Source organism: Enoplosus armatus, chromosome 21 (genome assembly GCF_043641665.1).
Source record: "Enoplosus armatus isolate fEnoArm2 chromosome 21, fEnoArm2.hap1, whole genome shotgun sequence".
NCBI lineage: Eukaryota > Metazoa > Chordata > Actinopteri > Centrarchiformes > Enoplosidae > Enoplosus > Enoplosus armatus.
The window spans coordinates 12,437,813-12,461,179 of record NC_092200.1 but is presented as its reverse complement, the minus strand read 5'-3'; the positions used below and the strand labels follow the sequence as shown (position 1 = coordinate 12,461,179).

General features: G+C 40.8%; 1 protein-coding gene across 1 annotated transcript in view; it reads left to right on the top strand.

Annotated features, from left to right (window-relative positions):
- LOC139304590 (putative uncharacterized protein MYH16) overlaps positions 1 to 20,739 on the top strand; it is an 85,143-nt gene extending 64,404 nt beyond the window's left edge. Inside the window, exons 21-27 of the mRNA XM_070928523.1 lie at positions 1,516 to 1,627; positions 10,706 to 10,839; positions 11,088 to 11,162; positions 12,328 to 12,421; positions 12,525 to 12,565; positions 17,074 to 17,176; positions 20,353 to 20,739. Coding sequence (XP_070784624.1) covers positions 1,516 to 1,627; positions 10,706 to 10,839; positions 11,088 to 11,162; positions 12,328 to 12,421; positions 12,525 to 12,565; positions 17,074 to 17,176; positions 20,353 to 20,739 — 946 coding nt within the window. The remainder of the gene's footprint in view (positions 1 to 1,515; positions 1,628 to 10,705; positions 10,840 to 11,087; positions 11,163 to 12,327; positions 12,422 to 12,524; positions 12,566 to 17,073; positions 17,177 to 20,352) is intronic.
- Positions 20,740 to 23,367: the final 2,628 nt, after the last annotated feature.

The following is a 23,367-nucleotide window of genomic DNA, read 5'->3' as shown; positions in this document are numbered from 1 at the left end:
TTGAGAATTTATATATTAAATCTTTTGTTGATTATTTACTGTACTTGAGTTTTTTACTAAAACAAAAAAGGTTGCAAGGAGTTTGAGATGCTGATCATTAAGTTTGCAGTGTCCCAGTCCAGCTGTGGATCTTTGTTCCATGTCAGCGCTCCTCATTTTCCGCAATTTTATACTGTCCACTGTCTGATAAAGATGCAAAGATTAAAAATAGCTTAAAAAATACCTACAATTATTTGTCAATTAGTAGATCTACAGAAAATTAATTAACAACAATTTTGATTAATAATTTAAGTCATTTCTTTTAAAGTAAAAATGCCAAACATTCTGGAGTCAGCTTCTCGAATGTGAATATGAAAGTAAATTGAAAGTAAATTAAACAAAACATGTAATTTCAACAAATCATTTTGGGTTCTGGGAAACTGTGATAGACAGTTTTCACTGTTTTCCGGCATATTATAAAATGAAGTGATTGATCATTTAACCGAGAAAACAATTGGCAGGTTAATCGATAATAAAAACAATTGATAGTTGCAGCCTTAAAAAAGTGGGATCTAGGAACTTGTGATAGGCAATTATTTTGTGTTTTGGGTATGATGTGTAGAGTGAGAGGGGTAAATATTGAACTGAGCATTCGTTTTTGGTATTTTTTTTTAGATATATAGATATAGATATAGATATATTAAGATTTTTTAGTCAATTTAACACAAATGCCAATAAAAACTACATGCTGACTTTGTGGTGTTTCCCTGCATAGTCATTCTTGTTTTAACTGTAAAATCCATAATATACCAACTTCAGTTTACTGTCCCAAAACTTTTGCCTATACCAGGCCCAAATATTATCTATTCATAAACTTGTAATTTTTCATTTTCATATTTGCCTTTAGAGGTGTGGGTCAAGAGTGGGGGCGGTTTGTTTTGGTCTGTGTGTGTGTGTGTGTGTGTGTGTGTGTGTGTGTGTGTGTGTGTGTGTGTGTGTGTGTGTGGAGGGGGTTGGTGGGGTTGTTTAGGCTCACTGAGCGGCCGAAGCGAGGCTGTGGAGGGAGGTTTGTGGAAATGGTAATCATTTGTCGTATTGATCTCGCTGTAGCCAGGGCAGCTGGCACACACAAACTCACTCGCACACATGTACACACACACTTGCAGACACTAACTGACTCACATACACACAGACGCACAGTTGCGTGGCAGGAATAGACCCCTTCATATTGATCCCCTTCACATTCCCTTAGCTCGGCTGCCACACACACACACACACACACGCATACTCTCGCTTTCCGGGCCCACGTTAAACACGCCCACAGATCTGGATTTTCAGAAAACATAATATTGGAATTTAATACTTTAAATGTGTTTGTTTTTAGGAGTGTTAATGGTAATAATGAATGTGAAATGTGAAAAGATTGACATGAGTTTTTAAAGTTATTGGGGTGACTAAAATACAGTGACTTTTTTTAATAATAAAGACCTTATTCTGTTATGGCAATAAGTTCAATTGTTTTGTTTGTGTGCGCAGGTCAATGGTTGTGAGGCTGGAGACAGAGGTGGCAGAGCTCAGGAGGGATCTTCAGCAGGCTGTCGATCACAAACTCAAGGCAGAGGGAGAGAAACAGGATGCACTGGATCAGGTAAACAAATACACACCAGACCTGAGTGACATGGCCTCTGCAAATTATTGGGAGTGTTTGTTTAAATTGGCTTGGAGCACAGTGCAGTTGAGGTTGTTTGTCACCTGAACCATAAGTATACTGTCTGTACTCACAGAAAGCTATGCCAGTTTTACCACTTGTTGTCATTTACATGTAATTATCTAATCCTTCTGCCAGTCAGCGTATTGATTTCTGAGCCAGGACTAATGTACTACATAAACACAAATACTCATACACATATGGTAAGGTTTCCTCTCTTCTCCTTTTCTCCCATGCCCTTCAAGGTCTTCCTCCCCTCTCCTTCCCTCCTCTTCTCTCTCCCTGCACCCCCCCCCACCCCCCTTTACCTTTTTGATGATTAGTGGCATATATCCGGTGCTAGAGCCCGGATTATCTTGTCCAAGAGAAGGAGGGGTGCATGCGGGACCTAAACCTGGCAAGGTGATTTGGAGCGTTAATTCCTGGGTGTAATATTCCCTGATATTCCCTAATGTTCTGGCTGGGAACGTGGGGGGGAGGGGGTCTCAGGGGAGAGCGGTTGTCAGAGCTGAGCCTCCGCTGTACAAAGGCAGAATGGATAATTAAGGGTAAAGCCAGGACGGGGAAGTGATGTTCATTTAGATTCGACAAACTTTGAATTCCGTCTTAAGCTTCCGTGCTCAGTGGCGCTCTCTTGGATCCTGATTTTGCATTTTGTTCAAATTGTTCGTAAAGTTACTCCTTTTCTTTCTCCATTTTCTGCCTGTTTCTTTCTTTTTCTCTCTCTGTTCTCCTGTTCTCTGTCCCTTTCTTTTGTCCTCACTCTTTATTTCATACGTGCTTTCCTGTCTTCCTCTTTCTCCATTTCCTTCTCTTTCACTCACTCTTCCTCACCTTACTCTTTTTTTCACTATGTCCTTGTGAATAATGCAGCCCACATAGCGTGGCCCTCCTTTTTTTCTCTTAACATTAGTGCACCAGGGTTTGACAATAGTGATTGCCCAGGGCCAGTAAGACACTGACTTAGGCCAATTGATTAGTCAGTCAGTAGCCAAGCCGGTGCTCGCGAAGTATTCTTCATCTATTTCTCAAGTGTTGAAAATCCTTTCATCTCTTTTCTCAGTTGTACAATTTCTGATCAAACATATTGCAGGACATGTCACAGTTAGTCCTGGGTCTATCAAGTCAGAGCCCTGCATGAAGAAGACATGGCAATGGCTACCGGTGTATGCATTATCAAGCATAAAGTAAAGGTCTGTTTGTTTTGTGTTGGAAGTAACAGTTTCCTTGGGCTGAAATAGGGGGTGGTTAAACTGTTGGTATATGGTATATGGTTGCAATCAATGTCACAATATTAAGGTTTCTGGTATTGAGATAATTTACAATATGGCAAAAATGTATATATTATATAAAATAATCAACTTCATGATCAATACAATAAACTGTGTACCACCGTTATGCATTGCATCAGTCAAAACTCTTCAGGCACGTAAAACTTGAATAATCCATTTTGGTATTTTAATTACAACTTGCTCTGAATAATTCATTTGGATAACTTATATTTGTTTTTAAATGACAACATGATGTGATCATATCATCACAATACAATTTCACTGACAGTCAGTAAACTATGATATTGAGATATCACTCAGCCCTACGCTAAAACTTCAATTTCCAGCTCAAGTTTCCTCATTCTTAAAGAAATTAAAGAAACTTTAATATTTTGGGAAGAGTGAGAAGATCCATACCACTCTCATATCCGCTCAATAAGAGTTTTTTCGTCACGATGAGATTGTCAGGCAACCACCACAGACTCTAGGAAGTCACTGCTCCCGGCCATGAAATAGTCCTGTTACCTTCAGACAGAGCCAGGCTAGCTTTTCCCCCTGCTTCCAGTCTTAAAGGCTGTGGCCTTATATTTAACGGACAAATATGAGAGCGTTATTGATCTTCTCATCTAACTCTTGGCAAGAAAGTGAATAAGCATGTTTTCCAAAATGTCAAACTATTCCTCAAAACATATGCTTGCCTGTAACAACAGCCAGCCGCATTTAGTCACTATGACAGAAAAGCAGTGCGACCGATCAGGTGTTAATGGGTTGGCAGACTAGATGAATTCAGAAATGTATCAGTGTCAGTCATGGACTTGGCTGATTGCTATCTAAGAAAAGCGTGAGTGAGTTCTGAAGACTCAGTGTGGGTTACATGTATGGAGAATGAACACAGTGTTTAAAGTACAACAAAGGCCATTTGATCTTTTTAAAGCTGTTAAAATCATTATATTTCTGTTTTTAAATGACTCAATCAATCAATATTGAATAACTTTTTGTTAATTTTATGCCTGCATTTGTAGTGTGTACTGTTTTTGAGTTTGTGCATGTCCTTATCCATATGTCTTCACATTTCACACACAATCCTTCACATTTCCCCATTACATTCTTGCTGTTTTCAATCATCTCAACAACAGACAAGCTTTTCAATGAATTTGACTCCAAACAGTGTTTAAACACCAGTGTGATGGCCGTTCTGACTATGACTCCTTCATTAGGTCCCAATCTCTGTTATTGACCAGCAGAAGATGAATTATCCGCTGGTGAAAAAAATCAAAGGGTCTGAAATGGTAAATGGTACACTACAGTGGCCTATAGAGGAAATCTATATTACAAATTGCCTTGGTGCACAGTAGCTGAACCTCAGATAGCTCTGTCTCTCTGTGTGTATATGTCTCTGTATGCATAGTGTGTGTGTGTGTGTGTATGTGTGCTTTTAGGATATTTGTGTTACACACACAGTCTTGTTTGTGTTTTCTGGGTCTGTTTAGTGTTTCTTTTCTGATATGAAGAAAAGGATTTGCATGTTATCTGCCAGTCAATTTTTGGGCTTGCATATATGCCGCTCAGCACACCCACACACACACACACTTCACTCGATCCCGTCCCTCTGCATGAGTCCAGTTCAAATGCGAGTCTTGGTAAACATAAGGCATGTTTTTGTGACTGATCAGATCGTCCTTCTTCCTCACTCACTCTCTCTGCCACACACACACACAATCACAGTCATTAGTGTGTTTACCTCAACTTCTTTTAGCATGGAGTAAAGACTTCAAACTGTTTTAATGAGAATTTGCAGAGAAGTTTTCAGATAGCAAAAGTTTATGAGCATGTTTTCCTTCCCATAACCTTTTCTTAGTTGCCCAGAAACTGTTGATGCCATCCTATAGATATACAATTAGACAGTAGCTTTTAATCACGCTGAGTCAGCGGAGTGCTTGCCTGGTGATTAGAGAGACAAGCCTGGACCCTTGAGCAAGACAATGAATCACAAAAAAGTTTGCTGTTTTATTCTCCACAGTAGTTGGACGTGGAGGTAGGCAAAGCAAAAAGTCTGTCGCTCCAGTTTCCTCTCGACTCCAGCAGTGATAGACAGAAATCTAGCTGCCTAACGCTGCTGTTATCCAATCATTTTAGGGTAAGACACGCAAATGTACATCCTCACCTGTAAGTGTGTTTGTCTGTTATTTGAAATGTGGCTGTGTGGGTGAACTTTGCAAACATTGTGTGTAGTATTTTCATTTTGGTGATGCTAGAGAGAGTTTGGTCTTATCTGCTTATTGATCTCCCTCATTATACCTGATAGAAGCCCCAAGCCTGGCCTAATTAGCTCAGAATGACCCGCACTAGATCTCCGTTTTTACTCACACACATGCAGGTTTGATGATGGAGAAATGAGGACAGACAAATGAAGCTTATTTGTTTAGTTGATGGATAAAGAGAAGTGGTCCAATTGTCTGGCTGTTTAACCATGGAATGGACTTCGTATTTGTTCAATGTGTGTTTGCATGTGTGTCCTTTTGTCCCATCACGCTCAAACACAGCTCATTAAGCTACAGTCCTGTAATTCATTTGAGAGATGGTGCCAGTTGAGCAGACAAACTGACTATTTTTCTCATGTTGTCTCCATAACTTTCCGTGTCCTTCCCTGCTGTCACACTGTCTTTCTTCACTGAAGAAGGCCATATGTCTGTGTTTCTGTGCATGGAGGCTGCATGCAAGGGTTCACGGGAGGGGCATGATAATTTTGATTTAGCTCAAGAAAGAAGAGAAATAGGTACATAGATATTTAAAAGTTGTTTTTCATTCTTAGGTCATGTTTAGTTTAGTTTAGTTTTTTTGATCCAGTTTTTTAAAAGGTGTTTTACTGAAACCCTTTTCTGAAAGTTCTCAAATATGTATTTACCCTGTTAGTTTTAGCAAGATACCAAGGCAACTTCATATCAGTTAGTCAAAGTTCTGGCTCTTCACTTTTATATAACGTGTGTGTGTGTGTGTGTGTGTGTGTGTGTGTATGTGTGTGTGTGTGTGTGTGTGTGTGTGTGTGTGTGTGTGTGTGTGTGTGCAACCTTGGCCAACTCTTGAAAACTGAGTGGAAATGAGTCTTTGCAAATCACACCTGCAACTGATTTAACAGAGTCTAATTTATAAAAGTAAGTGAGAATGCTCTTATTGTAATTACTCAAGGCTACTTTTTAATTGTCTCACTAGCTGTAATTTTTATTCTACTAAAATCCTCTCCACAGCGGTGTAATGTCACTCTATTCAAAGTCATACTCAATCTCAGAACTAAAGACTAGTTAGCTGAAATTGATACGATTAATAACATAAAAATGGAAATGTATGGAAATGGAAATGTAGGACAGATTTGAGATTCTTTTTGTAAATATTATGTCCCACATCTCATATAAAGGCTTCTGTGCCAGAGAACATGTACTGTAACATTATACCACAAGTGTGTAGTATGACGCTCAATCTAACCCACTGCTAGCTTCACTGTACTGTGAAGTGAACTGAGGGCCTCTAAAAAGAGATTGGCCTTGGCACATTTTTTTGTGTGCAGAAATAGTTTCCTGCAAATCAATCATATAGGAGAAAATAACTCATTATAAATAAACACCTCCCACCACTACATGCTATTTTATATTCCAACATTTTATTAAGGTGCTGAAAAACAATTAAGGAAAAGCAATGTGCATACTGTATTTTACAGTCATTTGCAACAGGGCTGGCAGTGTTTTTTTCAAACTCTTGCTGCATCAGCTCATCACTAAACAATACAGCAACAATAAAAACCTAAAATTGTTCTTTCGTGTTGCTGCTGTCAGCTAAGCACTGTTGCAGGCTTGTCACCTGGACAGCTAAACATTGGCCACTCTCACATCCAGGAAACATTTATAGAAGCTGCAATATTATGATTTAATCTAGAAACTGTCTGATCAAAGCCTAAGAAAAATAGATTACAAATCTGAGCAAGCGTTCTATGCCAGCTTTCTGTGTTTGGCAGTTCCTGACATTCAGTGATATGGACACATTTCAAGGATCCCTACTAGATGGGGGAACTTGGTTGGGAGCTGGGAAGTGGTTTAGAAACTTCTACCAAGGCTGGTAATGTAGTTGTGTTCATGCAGGCTAGATGCAAGATAGGGGACTTCAATAATGGCAGCCACTGATAAACAACCCAGCAGCGTGCGTAGGAGAGTGTGTGATGAAAGGACTCGGGCAAAGGAGTCAGGCCATGCAGCAGCAGATGAAGGTAATTAAAGAAGCCATCATCAGCATCATTAATATGCTACATCTGCTGTGGCCCACTGACTAGTCTAATGGAGAACATGTCATCATCGTCACCATTAGGGATAGTGGGACACACATAAACACACGCACACACAGTCTTAATGTTGGGTCACGCCATGATTATCACCATTAAGCCTAGAGTGAGAAGACCTGCTTAGGAAACCTCATTCTCTCCTGCCATCGTACACGCACGCATACAGTACACACACACACACACACACTCACACACGCCTGTAGATCTTTAATTCAGACCCTGTGAGTGATAAGTATGCATATTTAAGTGATGTCAGGCCTGTTGGGTCTTTTAATTAGACAGAATGAATGAATGTTTTATAAAAACGTGTTTAACAATAAATGTGTTCATTAATTTGATGAGAGGATGTGCTCTGATGAGCTGAGTGGAACAGAGTAATGGCTCGTATTCAGCTCTGGCGGTTTGATGGCGATGGAAGCAACAACTAGGCTCTCTGTTTCTGATTTTTCCCCCTCATCTTCATGCTCCTCTCTTCACCCAGTAAGTCAGCTTTGAGTTATGTTTGTCCCTCGACCTTGGACAGTTAGGTCTGTTTTAGTGAAAATGTACTTTTGTCCTGGACAGCTAATGTGCAATGTGATACCAGTCCACAGCTCCCATGGAGAATAGAAAAGATGGAAAATCCATTAACTGCAGAAGTCCCCACAATCTTTTTTCTTTTCTTTTTTCTCTGTCTGCAGGTATGCTTGTTTGTCATGAAAGTTCAATCAGATGTATAAGTTCTGAAAAAGATCGTGCAAGTCCACAAACTCCATCTAGTATCTATTGTCAATGAAAAGTGTGGGCTGTGGACTGGACAACTCTGCCTTATTTGGAATAAACTATCAAAATGATAAATACTCCTGCAGTCGTCGTAAAGATTCCAAATCCTTCACCAGCACTGCAGTAGTCAACTCATATTCTCTAGCACATAGACCTGAAAGGACCAGTGGTATCGCCAAACTTGGTTATAAGTGTGTCCCAAATGCATTTTGTTGCCCCTTTTAGCCCCCATCATCTGCTAAAATATTTTTGCAACAAAACCAATCTAAATGTTAAGCAGGTATGCTACTTTACTCCTCCCCCCTCGCAATCACACCTCTTTTGTCCCTTTTCTCTAAATGTCCCTCCCTCTCTCTCTCTCTCTCTCTCTCTCTCTCTCCCTCTCTCTCTCCCTCCCTCTCTCTCTCTCTCTCTCACACACACCCTTTCACTGCCTCCTTTGACACTGGTGGAAACAGAGTGATGGTCCTAATTTAGTCCTAATCACAACATCAGACTTGAGCTACGATTTACATCCCTCCACCAGCCAAGCCAGTCAGACAGTCAGGAGGGAGATGTTAATGTGAGACCACAGGTAATTACTGTCATTACAGCGCGCCACAGATCCTGCCAGTGTGTGCATGTGTGTGTGTGTGTGTGTGTGTGTGTGTGTATGTATGTGATATGAAAATTAACGTGTTGTTTTGGCCAGAACTTCCTTCACGTGAAGATGTGTCGATGCACGAGACGAAACAGGAATGAAATCACAAACAACAGGGGACTCACGTTGTTGTTAAATGCAATTACAATTGAATCTCTGACTCAATTTACTCTTCAAAATTGAATGGTTTGCTTGATGTAATTTCATTGCTTCCCTTTTCCCTCTTCATTGCTTTATTTTTTGGAATGCAGCCCTACCTTAATCTAAATGTAATTAAAAGTGTAATTCTTCATTGTGTTATGAAATTTGAATCATTGATTATGTGTCACCGTCATCTTCACAACTTCCTGTCACATCTTAGCCTTTTCATTTGTGTTGCTGAAGGATCTTCTTGCACCTTTATCGTTTCACATTATTGTGACAAATGGGATGTTGCCCAAGTCACATGTGCCGCACACTTTGTAAATATTAGACAAAGTCAAACCTTTCTGTTTTCCTGTTGACCAGAACCTGACTTTACTGAGAGTACTGGAACTGTAATGCAGTGTATTTTAGGTTAAGTATGCAATGAATATCTCCAGCACGTTGGCTCACTTAGCAGTTTTCCATTTTGCAGCAGATTTTAATATTAGATTGCACATTTTGCAGCAAAAGAACACAAGCAAAACCTGTGACGTTGTTTGGCATGACTTCCTCTCAAAGAATATGTAACAAAACTGACTGCTGAACGTTTAAACTGGCTGCCCACTCTGTAGGCCAGGGCTGATGTAGTGCAAACATTAAAGACTAGCTTCTCTTAGATAAAGCTGTAAATAACTGACTTCAGGCAACTTAAAGCATGTTATTTTCACTTTAACCTTGAGGTGCACACGCAGTAGTCCTGTAACCCATTTGGGTGTGACCCATAGGAGTTATATATATAGACACACTGTTCAATCAGGAATGATTTGTCATAATCACTTTTTTGATTACTCCAGCATACTTTTTTTTTTTCATTCAGCTCTGCATCAACATGCCTTATTATCTGTGTTACATTTAACTGTGGTGTTTTCCAGATAAACATCAACAGGAAAGTATTTTGGTGGTTTTCATAAAGCACATACAGACACACACACACATGCACACAGTACATGATTCAACTCACACAGCAGTTGATATTTTGACATTTTGGGTTAATCATATGACATTTTTGGATACTTAAATCATGGCCCACATATTGGAAACTTTTTTTCATGTTTGCCCAGGTCTTTGTGGGAAGATGGGATGGTATATCAAGGTGTTTCCATGGCGATAAGGGTAATGTGTCAGGGTCCCTAGAGTTTAGGCCTGGAAAGGTCCTGACTGATAAGCAGAATGAAAAAGTCAGCAGTTTGGCCAGTGCCATCCCATCCCTGTTTTCACCCCTCACCCGTCTTCTCCCCTCTCCAATCTTGTCTCCAGTCTGTTTCTGCTCTCCCCCATCCGCCATCTTTCCTCCTTTGCACCTGCTTAATACCTCACCCTGCTATTTATACCTGCGTCTGCAAATGCCATCTCTTTCATCCCCCATTATTCTCCATTTACCTAATTTCTTTCTTGTGTTGCTATTATGCTCAATTTTTGACATTTATTTTCACCCTGTCCTTGCTTCCTATCTATTAGACCCTCACTTATCCCTTTTTTTTACCTTCCTTTATTTCACACCTTTGGTGTGAGTTTGTGTGTGTGTGTGTGTGTGTGTGTGTGTGTGTGTGTGTGTAGAGTTAGAGAGGGACTAAGTGTTGAAAGGCAGTGTTAGATGTTAATACTTTGAAAGAAAGTAATATTTTTTAAGCTGCAAACATCTGTTTTAACTAAAGTACATTAAAACAACGATGGAGTGAATGTTGGAATCCAGTCAGAGAATACATGAGGGGTTTTTAAAGTCAGGAAAATGTGAAAAAAAAAACAACTATGCACAGCATTTTACATTGTTGCCATTTAAAATGTTGTCATGGCGTCTTATGTTGTGATAGATAATATCTGATTGTGTATTGTAGGTGGACACACTCCGCTCGGAGCTGGAGGGGACACGGTCTGACAATGCAAACCTTCGCCATGAGAGCCAGCTGGTCATGACTAATGTCGACTGTTGGATCACTGAACAAAAGTATGACCACACTTACACTGTGATGTGTGTGTTTTTTAAATAATAAATCATTACATTTGCTTATTAAAAGCAACTTATGAGTATTTCCTGTATGTTTTTTATTGATTTGCAGTGTATTTTTCCATGTTTTTTTACATTTTTCCCACTGTTAAGTTCATAACCATTGATTAATTGTTAAAGAAACACTACTACTGTTCTGCATTTAATGTCCTCGTACATAGTGTAGTTTTAAAGTTCATCATTAGATTTCAAGTCTTGTCTTTTCCTCTCAGGGCTTCCAAAGAGAGCCTCACTGCCCAGATGAAGGCCCAAAACAAGGTGCTGATCATCGTCACTGAAGAGAAAGAGTGAGTATTTATCTCAGTGTGAGATTTTTCACTTCACTAGTTTATCAATGAATAATTTTTTTGTTTGTGTGTGTGCGTCTGTGTGTCCGTCTCCATCCTGTGCAACATTTTCATTTACTAAAGATGGGGGAAAAACAGCTCAGCTAACCGCTACACCTGCAAACTGGGTCACATTTCCCACCAGAAGACTTTGTGATTATAGTGCTCGTGTGTGTGCATATACAGTGTGTGTGTGTGTGTGTGTGTGTGTGTGTGTGTGTGTGTGTGTGTTTTTTATGTGTAGTATGTGTGTGGAGTGATTCAAGTGGACTTTCCGATATACTCGCACATGACCTGTCATTCTGCATGTCTGCATCATCATGACTCACACACACACACACACACACACACACACACACACACACACACACGTACACACAGACATGGGCGTGACATATTCCTCTTTGCAGAGATCAAAGCGGTCTAGCCGTCTTCTGTCATCTCACCCCCCTGCGGTGCCATACCTCCCTCAGCCCCTCCCAGCAGCACCACAACCATCTGTGTGTGCTGTTCCCTCTCTCTCCCTCTTAACTTACACTGAGTGTTTGTTTGTGTGTGTTTTGGTCTTATGTTTTTGTTATGGTAACCTGTAGCAATGGTAACAGCCTTTATGCACCTGGAGCACACGGACCACGTGAAGTTGTGTTTCAAAAAACATTTCCTCCTTATACTCAGCACCTTCCTTGAATATACAGAAACGTGATATTTCTGCTTCCCCCCTGTTAAATAATACTATTGCATGCTTCTGATTTGTAGTATAGCAGCACAATAAACATCTGAATAACAATTTGTTTTAATACTTCTGGATACTGAAAATTGTTGGCATAACAAAATACTGAAATAAGTAGCAGCAAGGGTAAGTGATAAATGACTGCGGAAATATAGCATTTCATTATAATGGATCATGATATATTTGTGTGTCAGAAATAATGTCTAGGCTGCTAGTTAAAGGCTGTTCTGGATGCAGAGAAACACAGACACCATTTCAGTTGTGTGGCAGAATATTTTGTTATAATAACAAAATAATAATATGTTAACAAGACTCTCTTGATGATATTAGGTGTCTGTCCTTCTACGTGTCGGCTTCTCTATGTATATGTCTCTGTTTAACTCTGTCTCTTGTCAGACATCTTCAGGAGGCTCATGACACATTGGAGGCGGAGGTAAAGAGACTGAAAGAAGTGGCGCATGAGAAGGAGAGAGACATGGAACGCTTCAAGGTGAACAAGTACAGAGTGGAAAAGCAATAAACTACAAACAGGGAGAGACAAAAGAGAGTTGATCACAAACAGATTCATGTTTTTCATTTTGTATTATTTGCAGGCCCAGATCCGAGACCAGTGCATCCGGCGAGACAAGAGAGCGTGAGTCATCTGTGTGTGTGTGTGAGTGTGTGTGACCGTACATGTAAGTGCATACATTTGTGTGTGCATCCACCAACTGATCAGAGTTTTAGCATTCACATCCAACAAAAGCGTTGCCCACCATGTTTCGCTCTTTCACACACAATCTAGCCCGAACAAAGCTGATGATGATAATAACAGCTGGAGTGCCAAGTTGTGAATGAAACACCCCGTGGGCCTAGCCACCTGTGTGTACCCGTGTGTGTGTGTGTGTGTGTGTGTGTGTGTGCGCGTGTCATGTCTCTTCTTCAATCTGAATACGTTATTCATGCTGGGACTTTAACAATGATTACACTCCAATCAAGGGCCCATCCTCTCCTGCTTGCCACCCCCATGGCTGTCAAATAGCATTCATCAATAGAGAGGAGATACATTTATTATGTTCATTAAGGCAATTAAAATGAATGTGGCACAGATGGGATTGGGCGTGGGATGGAAGTGAGAAAGGAGGGTGTGTGCGTGTGGAAGAGGGTGTTTGTGGGGGCACCTGCCTGCAGCAGTGCTCCCTATACCCCCAGTGTGACCCCCTAAGGTCTCCCTCATTAACAACCCCCCCTCTTACACACATCACCCCGTTTTACGCACATGCACACACTCATGTTGCACCCCTCCCCTAACGAACCACCAGGCTCTGTTTCCAAAACGGATCAGATTTGTTTTGACTGGGGTAGGTTTCCAATGCTATTCAAAGCTGTCAGTCATTTTAATGATATCATTAAGGGGCCGCGACAGAAAGATGAATCGCTTTTCTTTGTCTTTCCCTCATAATTGCGAATGAGCAAGAGAGAGGGACAGAGCGAGAGAGGCAGTTCATATAGATGTATGCATAAGAGGGGTTTTGATTGAGCGAATATAATAACATGGAACGAGATAAAAACAATGAATGAAAGCCTCTTCCATAGCGTCTCCTCATCCATTCTCTCCCCTTTTCTTTATTATGAGGATTCCTAATTTATTTCATTTCATTATTGTACCCCCCCCCCCCCCCCAACACACACACACACACCTACCCAAAATGCCATATGTATGAAAATCCTACATCTATAAGGCAACAGATATGTCATGATATTTGCATGGCAGCCATATACATTCAGTGTATAAATCTCATTACTGGTGGCAAAGGGGATATCTTCACTGCCACTATCACTGACAGCAATCAACACGGCGTGACGGTTTTGTCATTAGATATGCCTTTATTAAAGAAATGTATTATGATTACATGGCCTTCTGTGCCAAAGCAGCTGGAGTGTCATGGCTTCACAAGGCGGATGGCATTTTTTACGAGTGAGGCCCACAGAAAGGTGAGGAAAATAGGAATGAAGAAGACAGAAATTTAGATTGATAAAAGATAAAAAGGCCTCTGTTATATAAAGTTAGAAAAGTTGATCTCAGCTTTGCATTTAGTAGCAGTTCTGGGGCTTTCAGTCATATCACATAACCTTCCTCAAGCAGATGGAGTTGCCCAGTTGTTGGAATTGTAGATATTGAAATATACATTTTTTCTGAGCACCTTAGGGACTTCTTACAAGCTGAGGTACAAAGTTCATTCTTATATCTTTGAAACACCTAAAAGAACAAAAGTTCTGAAAATTGTATTGAGAATACAAAAGAGGAACAATACTCATAAGCCTGAATAGCTAAAATCTGTTGCAGTGAAGTAATCAATCAACAACCCTGTCAAAAGCCCACAGATCACGATCATGTTGTTCAATGTCTCTGTAAAAACCTTCTCCAGGGTGCACCTGTATGTGTAGCATGGTGTGTTTTCCAAACCAAGGATGCTTGTCCCACCTTTCAACTCCCTGTTTTCCCTTACAATGCAAAAACGGCTCCTGTTTGGAATGTTTGCTCTGAAATCCAAATGGCATGCAAAATGCAAATGTCTTAGTGTGTTTCTCAACAGCAATACTATATACTCCAGTCTCAAATTAATTAAATGATCTGTTATCAAAATCTTTCACATTTCACCTCAAATTATCTCAGATAGCATCTGTAAATATTAAAATACCACTGCACACTGAAATGCACTAAGTGGTGGAAGCAGAGATTGTTGCTGTTTGCTGTGACTGTCTGACACAGCCCATGTGGGGGAAGCGCTCATAAAGCATCAGGCTTCATCAGTCGCACCACTTACAATGTGCTTCCAATTAAGAGCACCCAGTGATCACAGCAGAGGATTTGTACAAACACAGAGAGCCTAAGTGACAGAGAAACAGAGAGAGGAGATAAGAAGGAGGCCGTGTGAGAAGACAGTCAAGTCTTGCATAAAATTTGAGATGAGAGCAGTAAATAAGAAAGATGGGAGCGAGATTGGAGCAAGAGAGGAACCATGTAGTTTATTGCCTGGTTTAGAGAGCATGGCAGCTTGGCTTTGACACTAATGACTGTGATTATACACACACTGATTGGGTTAGGCCGCTAATTACACACATCCATATTTGCGTGTAAACACAGGAACACATGTTTACACAGGCGCCATGCCAAGTGCTCAGCGCATCGCTGCCTTCTCACGTCGGGTGCATAAATCTCACACAGTTGTCTCAGCGGCGGTGATGTTTCATGATCTGCTGAAGACCACATTACAATCCAGGAAAGAGTTTAAATCATGGGTAGAATCTGTGGAGATGTGGCGCTTTGGATTTTATAGAGTTGGCCTGTGCTTAAAGTTTATGCCTCCTGTTTTTTCCTTCGCCGTAGCAATGGCATCTTTTAAAAGGCATGTAGAATTTAAAAGATCAAAGGAAATGTCAGCATGTCGTCTTATTAATGTTCTTTGTATCATCCTTATAGTGTGAAATTAAAATATTTGGAGGGGTCAGTTGCAATTACGTTCAGTTTATGAATGTCATTTTCGGGAAATGAGGTTTCTTTTAAAAAAAATCTTACGTTGGCCAAGTTTAATTAGTTAGTTGGTTAATAAGCAGTGATTCAGATTATATTCTGCCAGCTGGCGTATGTATGGGATTTTTTTTCATATGAACTCTCCTGATTCCTTTTCTGTTTTTACATATTTGGGCAAATTTATCAAAAGAAAAAAAAAATATATATATACAGTGTCTAAAATATATATGTGTATATTGTGTCTTCATCACTCATTTATGACTAAAACAGTGGTTGTCTGAGTGTAGCACATGCACAGATATTGCACATCAGTGCTTCATTGTAACTGGTTTTGTTTTTCTTCTTTTATTGTTTAGAAAATGGTTTCATTCAGTGTTTTGGCTGTGTACTGTAACTCAAGGTAGCATCATTATCATAGAAAAATCAAAACCAAGAGAGAAATCCCTGTCAAGAGATTGTGGGGATAGTACAGTGCATAGCGTTTTTATGCAGTGGTGTTACTGTCACTATTGTTTATGTTGTTGTTGTTATTGTCTCTTGGTCGAGTTTTACCATAGATGGTCACAAATACAAGGGAGCTGAATTGTTTCCCTAATGAATCTCAAACTTTTCACATAAAAATGTCAGTTCACATATTAGCATCTCCCTCAAGTGTCTCCTCAGATCTTAAATGTTTTAAGTTACGGCTAATGTGTGTGTTTGTGTCTGTGTGTGTGTGTGTGTGTGTGTGTGTGTGTGTGTGTGTGTGTGTGTGTCTCAGCTCACCCACATCTCCAGGAACAATAATGCCATTTATTAGTGTTCCGATGAGCATGCGCGTCTTCTCAACTGAAACAAAACGGGACGTCTTCCCATCCGCTGCTCTGATAGAAAATCCCAGCTTGCTCTTTTACAAGAAAATTAACATTGGGGAGGTACAGTGGTACTTTAATGGGCTAAGAAGTCTTCAATAAAGTATTTAGATGTTTTTTTCCGAATGCTAACTGGACAGGTTCACTGGGGCATGAAAGAAAGAGCGTAAAGCGGGGGCAGCAAGCTCTTCAGCCCGTACAGAGCACCATTATCCACCGTCGTTAATTTAATAGACATTCCTTAAGTCAGCCCTGGGTCTGAAGATAGCAGACCCTAACATTTGTTTGTTATTTCCCAAAACGTTTTTAATAAACAGTTAAAATCTTAAATGGCTTCTTGTACTCTTAATGTTCCCTGGTTGCGGTTGCGTTCGTTTTGTTTTTGTACTTTTTTTTTTTCCAGTCTTGTATGCGCTTTCATATATAATTTAATGATTTCTGGAACCCATTTGCTCACCCATCTTTGAGTTTAGTAATAAGTTATAATGAAGATGGTTATAATGAAGATGATGTACGCCAACTTCTGTATGCCCCAGATTTCGAGGACATTTTTGATTGAAACTGTTTTGTCTTGCAAATGCATATCAGTGTACAAACAAATACTAGAGTTTAAAAGTTTACTTAGACTTATTACACTATTTATGGTACACATGAGCCAGTCTCAAGCAGCAGTTGGAAAGTAAAGTTTTTATTATTCTGTTTTCTCAAACTACCACAGGTGCTAAGATTTACTGTAGACACGTCAAAGTAAATTTCTCATATACGTTTGTGTTACAGCATGGAAAAGCAGGGTTGTGTGGCTCTAAACATCAGCAAAGTCGAGGACATGCAGACCAGACTGCGAAGCAACCTGGAGGCCATCAGAATGCTAAATCAACAAGTAAGAGTGCACACACACACACACACACACACACACACACACACACACACACACACACCAGGTCCTGGCAGTCCTTTTACCTGACAGATACAAACACACACCCACACCCTGGCCCACCTGCTGTTGAGCTCACACAGAAGAGGAAGCTTTCATGCGTCCAACTTCAAACACACACGCGCACTTACACACAGACATCCATTTCCTCTTCCAACGATAAAAGTGAAAAGTCGGCAGCGGGGTGGGGATGTGTGTGAGGTGCGGGGAAGGGGGGACAAATCGTATCGGGAAAAAGCAGTGACGTTTCTTTCCACTGGTAAATGATTTCCCTTTCATGAGACTGAGAGAGGGATGTATATCAATACAGCCGTGCTGATCTCTCCATGACAGCGTAGGGAAATGGCCCGCTGTGATAAAACAATGTGGAGGAAAAAACACAGAGGAATATTCTGAGGAAAAGCTGACATTTTTTACTGTGTTGAACTTCACAAGAGTCAACAAATCACCAAAGGAGAGACGAATCAAAAGTACTCCTCAGCCCCCTCAGTTCTCCAAACTCCAAGGCCTGGGGAACGGCTCACCCGACTTTTGTTAGTCTGCGGAATGGCCCGCTGATTGACGGGGTGCGACGAAAGCTCGTACTTGTTGAAGTTTTAATGTTGTTGGGTTTTTTTTCCCAGTCAAAAGAAAATGGCATTAGCTGCATGTATGAGACAGAGGGAGGTGGAGCAGAGGAAGAGACAGACACAGAGAAAGAGAGAGGTGTTGTTTAACAGGTCAGGTGTGTAATAGCACCTCTCTTAATCTCTAGTGTGAATCATTACACACATCGATCCAACATGGACAGTCTACACACACACAAACATACAAACACAGTTGGAAAGGATAGGATATAGACAGTCCATTTACACAAGGCTATTCCCTTCACTGTCCACTGGACACACACACAGACTCGTGTACACACTTGCACACACATACTGATATCAGTAAAGAAGCTGAATGGAATGTCTCAGTTTATCTATGTGCAAGGTGTTGGGTTATAAATCAGGTCTGTGTCTCTGCTTTGGATCAGTCTCATTTACTCAGAGTCACAAACCGGTTTAGTGCCGTTGCTTTCTCACTCACCCACAGGCGCTTATTAACACTCGCTATACAACACACACGCGCATGATTTCCACCCGACTGTCAAACTAATTTCATGCAAACTTTTTGAAATGTCACACAAAATTAGACGCGAATTAAGTGATTTTCCATCAACTGGGATGAAGATGAACATCAGCGGAAAAAAACTGAGATTCTTTCAAGACATGATTAGCATTAGGCAGGCTGTTACTGTGCTTCAGTGTCAGCTAATGTCCAGGTTGTTTCATGCTTTCATGCAAAGATGAAAAAGGGATGCATGAGGCAATACTGCAGTACGACTACAAGCAGCTGCAGGGAGCGATGGATCGAAAGGTATTGTTTCCAAATTTCAAAAACGTCTTGTTTTCGGTGGGCAGATCATCCTACGCCAGCGGAGCCAAAATAACCACATTAAAAAACTTTTTTGCCAAATGAGAAGAAATTTTCTCAGAGTTCGCTCCCTCTATTCAGCTTTTCAAGCTCAGTAATTTTCATAATTTTTATTGAAATACTTGAATGGAAACCCCGGCTTTGCAAGCGAAAAAGTGCAAACACACTCATGCGCCAGCAACAAAGCACCCCCTCCGTGTCTTTCTGTCTGTCTCTTTCTTTCTTTCTCCCCCCCACTTATACACATCCTTTTCATCCAAACATATGAACCCACAGTATGTGAAGGTTGAGGAGACAAGCTGTGATTTTTAATTTCACCCCCCTCCCTTGCAATTAGGAAAGCGTCCAGAGCAACCAAAGACGAGGAAAATTAAGCAGGTCCCCTTGAACATACGCTTAATTATAAATGTCAACCTCAGTGTTTTTCATCTAGAAATTCTATTGCTTTTGGCAGAACATAAAATTAACACGTTGTAGGATGTTTGCCTGCTGAAGATAGTAAATAGACTTTAAGCGTCTTAGGATAGTTTTGACATACCAACATGTCATTGGCTCTGCGAGGGTTAAGCCTAAGACCTTGCTATTTCTAGTCATCAGATGTAATACATTTGTGTGTGTGCGTGTGTGTGTGTGTGTGTGTGTGAGTGAGTGATGTCTGGAAGGGTAATGTTAGCAGAACCGACCGGAAATGTGTCTGTCTCATCTCCGTTTGTGTTTTTCTCTCTACCTAACACACACACACATATGCACACACATGGCCAGACATGTCGATGTGACATCATTCTTTAACCGCAGCTTTCACACAGACACACACACACACACACACACACACAAAAAAAAAACAGATGTGCAACTGTCATTACCCGACGTGTCTCTTTGCCTCTCCATCCTTTAATTTCTTATTTTACTCTTCCTCATTGCTAAAAATATGTTATTTCAAATCTTTTATTCTCTTTTATCTGCCTTATTACAATTTTTTCGACTGGCACATTTTGCATATAATTACCACGCTGTACAACAAATGTAAATGCTTTTTATTTTTTTTGCATTTAGAGCCACTTTTTAACTCACACTCCTCCCTGCCTTTACCCAAATGTCCTTGTCAAAAAATAAAACACCCTCAATTTAGCTAGTCTGTAATTGTGTTTCAGGGAGCCCAATCATGTTCTGACGATGTGCGATTTGTTTTGTGTCACGGATGATTTTGTGTCAAACCGACCTCTAATGATCGCTGAAATTGGTTGTTTTCATGTAGAAATTTACACCGTCGCATGACTCCCACTTGCAACCATTTCAAACTGTGAGCACAATGCTCTCCTGAAAACCCCCCTCGCAATTTTCCTTTGCATTTCCGTTTCAACAGGCTTGAAAGTAACTGTGAAAGATGAATTAAGCACATAATGAGATGTCAGCTACTTCATCAACTTGATAGCTGTTGACTTTTGATGGTTGATATTTATTGCTAACTTCAAATTATTTTTTAATTTGGTTGATTTAAGTGTGATGTTTCTGCTTCCTTGAAACTTCCCCTAAAATTGTCCCTCTTCCCTGCTCCCTCAGTCTGTCACACATGAAGGTTCTCTTTCAAAAATATTCTTCTTCTCTTTGTCTGTTCGTCTTCTTCTCTGCATATGTCTCTCTCAATGTCTCCTTCTTTCTCTCTCCAGTTAAACACCCTCAGCGGGGAGAATAAGAGGTTGCGTAGGCAGCTGGAGGAGGAGAGTTCCATGCGTAGACAAGTGGAGCAACTGCTCCCTCCTCCTCCCACCTCCCAGCAGTGCTCCTCCGTCCACCTCCCCCTCTCCCTCAGTGCCCGCCCATCTCCTCCTTCCTCCTCCCTACCCTCATCCCTCCGCCTCCCTCATCCCTTGAGCCTGGACACGGTGACAGGGGACATTGACAGGATTCTAACCCAAACCAAGCTGAGCGGAGCTGGACTAGAGAGACCAGGTGAGTCCCAGGCTCTGGGTGACACGTTCTGGACTAGGCCGACTGCCTCTGCCTCTCTGGAAGATGCTTGGTCTGGGAGGACAAGGAGGGATCTGACCAAATGAAACCCCCTGAAGACTTTGACCTGTCATGACTTTTCGACCTCCAGTTCCTCACCAGGGAGTGCGCTCGGTATGAGGTTAATGTCCTGCAGGTCAAAGTCAAGTCCCAGGGTGCTTTGTGCCTGAGGGGGGCTCCAGAACCAGTGAATGATGGAATTTCCTCAAATCGTCAAAAATCAACTTGAAAATATCTCTACTACTATGCCATGAAGACATTTATTCCAAGAACATATTCATTCATTCATTTTTAGATTTAAAACTCTAACCATTTTAAAAGCAAGTGATTGCATCCTCATAATGTTGCAATGCTCTGAGCAGTGGCAGCTTATATAAGCAATTACTTCTTCAAATGATGATCTTGTTTTGCAACAAAACTGTAGCACTAAGCACTAAAATATTTTTTGTGTCTGCACTTATTTGAAAAGTCCAGCAGTTCTGATGAACTATAATGAATTGAATTCAACTTAAATAGGCAAATGAACAGAACGAGTGACTAACTGCAAATTATTTAGTGTTGATGAATGTGTTGTCACACTGGAGAAGAGTCTTGCTTTGGATAAATGAGGGACGGCTCATCATCAGTATCCACAGACATACCTCATATGTTGATGTGAACGGCTGTAACACAGGCTCTGATTACGCTGCAGCTGTGCACCATGTGTCCTGCATCTACTGTGGCGAATGTGGCCTCGTGTCTTTATGTGTGAGTACATTATGTGTCTGCATGCTCCTGTCTCTCTGTAAGTGCCCGTGGGTGAGTGTGTGCTTGTGTGTGACTGAGTATATTAGATGTTTATTATCGTAGACGGGTTTTTTTTTATATTTAGTTTTATACTTGAAGAACTATTTATTGATTTTTCTCTGTTGCTGTGTTTGAGCCCCCCTGTGTTGTAAAGGCGAAAAAATAAAAAAATCAGATACATTTGTAAGCGGTCGTACATTTCCCCCCCCCCGTTTTTATTTCATCAGTCAATATGCCAGCAATATCTTATTTCTACCAGGTGGATGTATGTGACAGCAGGCTAGCTATGCTACCTGTTAACATTGAATAATTAGGTATTCTTACAGTTTTACATGACTGCTGAGACAAACAAAGACCTGTTTACACAGGTAACAGCATTGCTCGGCAGCAAAACTATTAAATAAATTATCTGAAATGTGGTTTTGAAGTAGGGATGACGGTACAGTCACGCCATATTGACCTGCTGGCTTTCCATGAGTGTCTACAGGTGACTCACGGCTCTTTTTATATGTTTAGAGGAGTTGAACAAGAGCACTGCTCATTCACACGAGCAAAGGAAAAGAAGCATGCAAATATCTGAACTCAAACAGAAGAAGCACTATTATACTGTGATAATGAGAGCTCTGGGGAAAGCAGGTCTCCGACCACAATTGGCTTCCTCATCTTGCCATTCTGTCTCACTGTCTCCCTCCACCTGTTCCCCACATTCCCCCACCTGTCTTCCAAACCCCCTTTTTTTTAATCCTTCATTGGTTCTGTACATACACTACATAGCTGTTGTATAGCCGGTCAGGATGTCGTACATTTTAATGATTTCAAGCAGAGCTGCATGTCCTTGTTAGCTTGGTTTTCCTCATTTGCCATGTCACACTCAAAAATACCCTTCTTTTATGTGCAAACACACATGCGTGCACCCACTTACACATCCACACGTCATTTATATTCTTTCACAAACACGCACACACACTTACACAAACGGCACAGTCATTAAAAATGAAACCACAGGCTTTTTGAAAACTCCCAGGACTGAGGGAAAAGTCAGCGGCGCAGCGGTGAAAAGAGTCCCCCTGGAAACAATGAGGAGAATGATCATTTGTTGTTCTTGAAAACCCGGTGAGGTTTCACAGAGGTTAAGCTTCCCTTTGATGTGTTTTTAACTCGTTTCAGCTCTGTGGAGGGATTAGTCAGCCTCTCTCACACACAAACACAAATGCACACGTTCACACACACACACACACAAGCACATACAGGCTCTTAATTTCCACACCATGAGCTCTTCTCTCACAAAGGCGGAAAGCACAGAACAGGCTTCTTCCTAACCTAATTTCATCAAATGAGAGTGGGTGGTACTTCACCGCTGTATGTGTGGTCCCTTGGAAATCTGTGGTAAACCAGCAAAATATTGCAAGTCAGTATTTTCTTTTTATCCCAAATTAGCGTGAGGCTGTTTGTGAACAGTGTGAGCCCTCAACCACCAGAGAGACGGAGAACGAGACAGAATAGCTGTTGATCATCACAGCACTCATTACAGTGTTTACGAGGCATTATTTGATCCCTATTTCAAGATACAAATGATTGGGGTGCTTGTGCCAGTGATGTGTGTTTGTGTGTTTGTGTGTGTGTGTGTGTGTGTGTGTGTGTGTGTGTTATCAGCTCCAGCCTGGGCTTCCCTGTAGGTCTCTGTGTGGTTGCCCATGCTAATAATCTCTCAAAAAACTTGCGTTCCTAGTCCATGTCGTAAACAGCTCTGCAGCAAATAGTGTTTGCAGATTCCTAGTGTTCGTTTTAACCAACTTGGAGTACCAGATGAGTGGAGATAGATTTTCTCTACCATCATATAACTAGTCCATACATGTCGTATTCTGTGAACATAAAATGCATCAGTTTAC